Source organism: Puntigrus tetrazona, chromosome 2 (genome assembly GCF_018831695.1).
Source record: "Puntigrus tetrazona isolate hp1 chromosome 2, ASM1883169v1, whole genome shotgun sequence".
NCBI lineage: Eukaryota > Metazoa > Chordata > Actinopteri > Cypriniformes > Cyprinidae > Puntigrus > Puntigrus tetrazona.
Window position 1 is genome coordinate 11,616,920 of NC_056700.1, and position 7,448 is coordinate 11,624,367.

The 7,448-nt window shown below is 38.1% G+C and overlaps 1 protein-coding gene across 1 annotated transcript in view; it reads right to left on the reverse strand.

Annotated features, from left to right (window-relative positions):
* nck1a (NCK adaptor protein 1a) overlaps positions 1–7,185 on the reverse strand; it is an 8,282-nt gene extending 1,097 nt beyond the window's left edge. The window contains exons 1-3 of the mRNA XM_043225023.1: positions 7,034–7,185; positions 1,056–1,765; positions 1–265 (exon numbers count right to left, since the gene is read on the reverse strand). The exon at positions 1–265 is cut by the window's left edge and continues 1,097 nt beyond it. Coding sequence (XP_043080958.1) covers positions 71–265; positions 1,056–1,765; positions 7,034–7,067 — 939 coding nt within the window. The 5' untranslated portion in view covers positions 7,068–7,185 and the 3' untranslated portion in view covers positions 1–70. The remainder of the gene's footprint in view (positions 266–1,055; positions 1,766–7,033) is intronic.
* Positions 7,186–7,448: the final 263 nt, after the last annotated feature.

Below are 7,448 nucleotides of genomic sequence, written 5' to 3' on the forward strand. Positions count from 1 at the left end.
CACAGTCAATTTAGTTTCATGTTTTTGCAGATAGGGTTAAATGTTGCAGAGTCTGTAGGTCTTATTAGGCTCAGTTTAATGCTTTAACCAGGTACAGTTTATCTCCGTGTTCACTGGTAAATATGGGAGCCTTTTTGTAATGTTCCACCAAATCCTCCATGGAGTTGAACTTGCGCTGCCCAATGCAGTAGAGTCCATCTTTTAGCTTCACCTTGAAATGCTTGTTCTTGTAGACCGCCTTCAGAGAGATGGAGAAGTCGTTTGGCTGGAAAGTAGAAAAAAAAAAAAAGATAAACTGTGTTCACAACAAAGCCCAAATGAAAATGTTGACTTTAGTCCACCCAAAAAATGTATTTTACTGAAAATGATTCACCCTCAGGCCATTCAAGATGTAGATGACTTGCGTTCTTCATACTTCATCTTCAGATTTGGGGACATTTAGCATTATATCACTTGGCCAATGGATCTAAGTGCCATTAGAATACGAGTCCAAACAACAACTTTTAAAGAGTTTGTAATCTTTTAATGTGTAAACTTCAAACTGTTACTTCTGGACAATATATAAGTCTATAATCCATAACACCAATTCCATACCCGTTGTCCTCTCGCACCAAAATCAAAACTTATTTTCTTTAGAACGGCACTGTTTTCTCTTGTAAATGGGGCTTGATCTGTGCTTATTTCTCTCCTGATTCAGACAAGACAATTATTCACAGGAGAAAGCAATATTATGGACTCATATTTTAGCTATTATGTCTGTTACAAACAGGCAGCTTTTCATTTCACAAGATGTGAATTGATAGACTGGAGTTAGCTTGTGGATCATAATGATGTTTTTATCAGATTTTTGGACTCTTATTCTGACGCAGACAATCTATTGGCGAAAATGTGATGTAATCCTTAATTACTACAAATCTGATAAACAAACAAACTCATCTACATTTTTGACGTCCTAATGTTGAGTAAATCTGCACAAATATTTGTATTTTTTTGTGAACTAAAATGCACAATGTCATGCATGCCACCAGAAATTGGTTATATGGTTATAGAGTTACCGTAGACTCGCTATCTCTGATGAGGAAGTCCCCATCCACTCCCCTCTGGTTCAATACCATCTCAGCCTGATGTCGTGTCAGTTTGCCATAGTACCATGGTTTTCCTCCAAATACTCCCTCCGTAGAAGGCTTAATGTCATAGTTTGTAGGAGGTGGTCCTGAAATCCCCAGTTCTCCGTATGCTTTCTGTACAACTGTAACGTAGTTCTTGGGCACTAAACCCACCTGCCCATCTTCTTTTCTACACTTCCACCATTCAGGATCGTTCTCCGGTTTCTCCAACACATCCATAAGTTCATCCTTGTTGAAATTCAGCTCCTCTGCATTGCCAGAGCTGAAATGATAAAGTGCCTGTACAGTCTGCAGAACCTGAGAGCCGTTGTTATTGTGCCCCACAGAGGCCAGTCTGTCTTTAAGAGAACTCATGGAGTCGTCCCTCATCGTCCCGTCCACATCCTCTGTGACATAATTGGAGGGAAACCATCCAGAATGGCCATTATAGGTTCCTCGCCACCAGCCGTCGCTGCACTTCTCCATGACGATGACCTTTGTGCCCTTCACCAAAGACAGTTCATCGTCCCGCTCTGCGGTGTAGTTAAACTTCACCAGCGCAGGCAGATTGAGGTCATACAGTCGCTCATCACAGTCGTATTTCTCTGCGCTGGAGGGCAAATCTCGCATACAGCCTTTCTGCTTCACCTTCCCGATCCCTGCAAAAAAGTTTTATGTAATATGAGCAATGATGTTTCTTATAGACAAATGCGCAAACATAATATACTGATACTCACAAGCTAACATTAACTTGGCAACATTTACCAATGTGAATTGTAAAGGTTACTTCTACAAATCCTGATATATTTTCCCTTAAAATTAACCTGAAGCTCCTTAAAGTAACAAAAAAAAAAGAATGTTGAAAATTGTGGGGTCAGTAAGAGAAGCTCAACAAATCATAGAGTAATTTTGTAAAATATTGTTACAGTTTGATATAAGAGTATTCTGTAATTTTCAGCAACTACATGATCCTTCAGAAATCATGCTAATTTGCTTGAGAAACAGTGCTGCTTATTTTATTAAACTGATTCATTGTGATTCATTTTATCAGCATTCTTGATGAATAGAAAATAGCATTTATTTAAAATATGAATCTGTTGCAAAATTATAAACATGTTTGTTGTCCTCTTTGATCAACTGTATGTATCATTGCTTTAAAAACTAAAATAAAAACATAGAAGTACATCTACATTGTTCATACGATAAACACATAAAATACCATTTACACAGGGTGATATCAGGCAAAGTGGGCCATTAGGGAAAACGTTATTTTCAGTTAAAATTGGCCACCTCCTGAGCAAAATTAAAGCGGAAATTCTGGTGTTTTTTCCTTTTAAAATTAATTATATTATTATATATTGTATTGTAGCATTTTTTTACATACCTTTTTCACATGTTGCCTTCTAAAAACGTGTGCCTTTTATCTGTGCTCAACTTTGTGTGTGTTTTGTGTGCTCAACTTTGAGGCACGTGTATGTGTACACACAAATATAGCTGTGCACACATGTGTTCACTCAATAAAAAAAGAGAAAGGGTAGAAGAGATATTTTAAAAAGTGATAGATGTTTACTCATTGGCTGATTACTCTTAAATGGCTGCCATAACACTAATTGTTATTTTTAAATTTTGTTCATGAAACGTATGTGTTATTGATTAAATTGTCCGTAAGATGAAAAAAGGAAAAAAATCATGCAAATACATATTCTATTTAATCATTACTTTCTCTGTCCCACTTTTGGTAAACCGGTTCAATAACAGGGTTGTGGTTACACAATCACAGAGCAGCTGACATTCAAACCCCTAATAACTGATGTGCTACAGACTTCAAATCTGCAAATCATTTAGACCAACTATCATCTTGCGTCTTCGTGACTTTCCAATAAACGCTGACAAATTGACATGCCATCCACGTTTGACAGGTTTACCCTCTTTCATAAATTGTTTTACATGACTGCTAAATCAAGTCATCAAAAACACCATCAAATTGCAATTTATTGATCAGGTAATGAAACATCAATTTTGATCATTTCAAAACATTTCTGGGCCTCAATCCACTGGATGAGTCTGCGTCTACACAAACAATAAAACACACACCCATTCCTGTCAACATCTCATTCTTTAGGAATACTGAAGATCTAAAGATGGCTCGTTTTATAATAATTCACAACTATTATAAGTATCTATCAAAACCTCAATATAAATGTCTCTGCATACATATGCACACTAAAATATTTACACTCCCGTTCCAAAGTTTGGAATGAAGTTTTTAATAGAAACTGATGCATGTTCAGCAAGGCATGCTTTCAGCTGAGGTTTTATCTCATGCTTTCTGCAGCAGGTGTTATGGGCTTCACACTGTTCCCACAACAGGGCAACTTCTTATTTGCTTATTTAAGCTTCAGATTAAACTTTATTTGTAAAACTCTGTCTAAAGGCCAGGAGCTTCCCAGAGTGTTCTCCTCTCCGTCGCTGATGGAACTGATATTTGACGTGTAGTTTTCAATGAAGCAGCCAGCTGAGCACCAGTCAGGGGGCTGTTCTCAAACTAGACTCTGATGTACTCCTCATTTTGTTGTTGTGCAGCAGGGCCGTCCACTTCTCTCTGTACTGGTTTGATCCAGTTTGCTCTGTTCTTTCAAAAGAGCAGTTCACGGAAAAGTCTTCGGAAGAACAATAGGCTGATGAGTTTCTTCAGAAACATGTTTCTTTTTTTGCATATGTTAAATCTAAAATTGTTGTTCAGAAATGTGAGTCTTCCGCAATCATTTTTCACAATCAGACCAGAAAAATAAAATGTTCATATAGTTTAAAATGAATTGTTCATTTCCATTTTAAATTCTATTTTATAATTTTAGTCTCAATTTATTTTGAGGTTTAGTACTCAATATTAACAGTTTACTTGACTTTTTAACTCCTGTCCTTATTAATAATTAAGGTAGTTTTTAATAATTAAGTTTAGGCATTGAGTAGGATTAATATGGTTGTGCTTTTATATGTACTAATAAACAGTCAATATGCCAATAAGCAACTAGTTAATAATTAGAATTGGTCCCTAGTGTTACCATAATGCTTTACAATTAAAATATAATTTAGAAATGTATACATTAAAAATATAAACTGAACTTTAATATGTATATAAAAATTTATAAAATATACTTTTATTTTAAACAGTCAAAATAATAATAATAATAATAATAAAATGACTACATTCTGGGTTAAATAGAACAAATCCAGCAATTGGGTTGTTTTCAATCAACACCTGGGTTAAATGTTGGGTCAAAAACTTTTATTATTGTATATTAAATATAGTCTTAGCATATGCTACATTTATATGTATATCTTTTTTTGTATATGCATTCTTTTTTTTTTTTTTTTACTTTTATTTTAAATTCTCATACATAGTGATTCTCGATCAGTATTTCTGCCGATATATTATTTGTAAATAATGCAATATGTTCTTGGTATACCACATCTACACACTTTTTCTCAGCTTATTTATCATCGCCTTTAAGCAGAGATCCATACATGCGTACTTAAAGAGTTATTTATACTGCCGATAAAACATAACTTTTCCAAGAAATGGTCAAAAAGGAACCGCCTACTCCAAATGAAAAGGAAATCTAATTTTTGCTCCTCCATGAATATCAACAGGAAGAAAAAGCAGAAGAGTGATAGAGAAGCTTCCTGTAAAATAAACACCAGCACAAAAAAAGTGGGGCAGAGTGTTGAAATGTAAAAGATCCTCGTGATCCGGTTAACTCATTCATATGTGTGGAATTACAGAGCTCATCTGCTCCATCAAAACTAAACTTTCCGAACCCATCCGCGCATGCCAATGTATTCCAAGCAACCATGGAAACATGAAAGTCACAAGCATAAAACTGGAGAGAAACAAGTTGTCAGTGATAAATCACCGTCATGATCATCCGTGACGCAACCAATTCAAGAGGTAAAACCATCACGATGTGCGGAAAAGCCAATGAAGTCAAAAATTTTATGTCAATGGAAATTCCAGGCAACTGTAATGAAAGCTGGATCCACACAGATCTTAACTGTCTTCATGACTCAAGGACGGAGCTTGGGGCACTGTGTCCTGTCTGCTTTTGTTTCATTTCCTCCGACAGCCAGAATAACGGCAGCTCAGCTTTCCAGTCAATTTCCCAGTTTTCCACACGCGGAAAAGCATTCGCAAGCAGAGATAAGGCACGATTCATCCCAAAGTAAAAAACCTGGCAACGCGAAGTGCTACACGAAAAGAGGTCATAAAGTCTTCAACTCAAAAGCCGAACGGACATGCAATGAATAAAAGGTTTGTAACTGAGTTTGTATACGGCCGACAAAGTTTGCATGTGGCTTTTTACCAATTTGACCATTTCTCCAAAGAAACAGAACTCAGCCTAAGTTTTTTTTTTGTCATCTGCCCTCAATATCGAATCGGATCTCTCGCTCAGCCCGGGTTTTGAAAAAGCTTAGTGTGATTATCGATGCAACGTGACCCGTGGCGAGCTGCGTTCTCATATCCACGACAGGAACCGAGCGAACGCGGCCAAGTCACCCCACCTTTATTTCAGTTCGGGCTGAGCTCGCTCCACCAATGACATCATAAGACAAATAGTCTCTTCGCAAACAGATGTAGCGTCCAAGAACTGTCAGCAAAAGGAGCGACGCAACACACGCGTCCACGGGAACACAAACCCTAAGCATGTGTTTCTATTCACTTTTGACCTCGCAGCCGCTCTGTCCTTTTCTTGTCTGATATGCTTTGTTTTGTGGCTGATTTTCCACAACAGATTTTCGAATGCTAAATCACACAAATAGAACTTGAGACATTTTCCCTTTGTGCTGGAATCGGTCACGCCTCCGTTTGGTATACAATAGCCTCTCTGAACTTCCACGGCATACTAATGCTCAGAGAGAGAAAGAAAGGCAGACATGGAGAGCTGGCAGGAGGCCATCGGAGCAGCCTGCAATTTTTCCCCCTCTTCTCTTGAATTTTCAAGTTTGGCTATTCAGAAGTGAGCAAAAAAAAAAAAAAAGCCAACGCAAATAAGAAGTCCCATTTGTTGAAGTGTTCTGTCCCATTGCTACTGTTCTTTTGTCCTCCAAGATCCGCTGCTTTACTCTGCCAAGTCACGACACCCCACTGTCTTGTCCACTGTATACGGGGAATAAAACACTTTGAAATGCTGAATGTGTTACAAAGGGGAAGAGAAACGTAATGAGAGAGAAAGAAACCCTGAGTCAAAGGCCTCAATTACTCATTGCCTCACATCCTTCTGTTTTCCTGCGCTAGAAATCTGCGTTGAATTAGAGAGCTTCCGGCCGCCTTCACAGAGCAGCTCAAGTTGACAGTAGAGGAGGTTGAAGGGGGCCTGTACGGGTTTCTGCTTTGATTTTTGTTTTTTAAGAGTGTCCAAGCTAGCCCAAAGGGCCTGGTGCTATTTCCTCCCTCTCTTATGGCCAACTTTATAGAAAAAAGAGAGTATTCCAACCGCTCAGGGGTTGCCTAAGTGCCCTGTAAAATTTATGTCACTGGTCTCGTGGTTGTGCGTATAAGTGACTCATCCAGGTTTACGACGTAGGTCACCAAAAACATATCATTATGCAATATGCACTATTTTTATTCTAAAAATATTCTGAATAATACCAAACTGAAAAGACAGGAATTTCTACCTAACTATGCACACACAGTCTTTGAAATCCTTATCTCCCCACTTAAAAATGGCAAAATAACCACAATAGCCATTACAAAGTGCTGAAAACACAAGTATAACTTATAAATCACACCCAGTATGAAGAAGCTCACAGATACTGTTCTTTCTTCAGAGATGTATTAGTTAGTATGTCAAAAAGTACATACAGGTTGAAGGCAACCGTAGTAAGCCAAAAGTGTCCTTCAGTGGAAAAGATGATAAATATGTACTCACGAAAGAAGTGTTTGAAAAGGTTGGCCATATCCATTCCCAGCTCTGCGAGCAGCCCCCCTCTCTCACACACTACCGCTCTCTCTTTTTCTCTCCGTAACAGAGCAGCAGCTATTCCATGAGAACTTCCTGAAAGTCCTGAGTTATTGACAGAGCGACTCTCCACCCCACACACATGACTGTCCTCAGCCAATGGCAGCCGAGAGGTCCTTTCTGTAGACTCTGAAGTGGCTGGCTGGGCCTCAAACAACTTCTGTGGAAACTCAAGGCAGCTATGTGTATCACTATAATAAGTCAAAAGACAGAGAGCATGCCCTGGTGAGCCACATGCAATCATTTTATACTAGGTTATCTCTGCGTTTGAAATCTAGTTTGCTATTAAACCTATAATATTGTTAGGGTTTTGATTAAAAAGTTA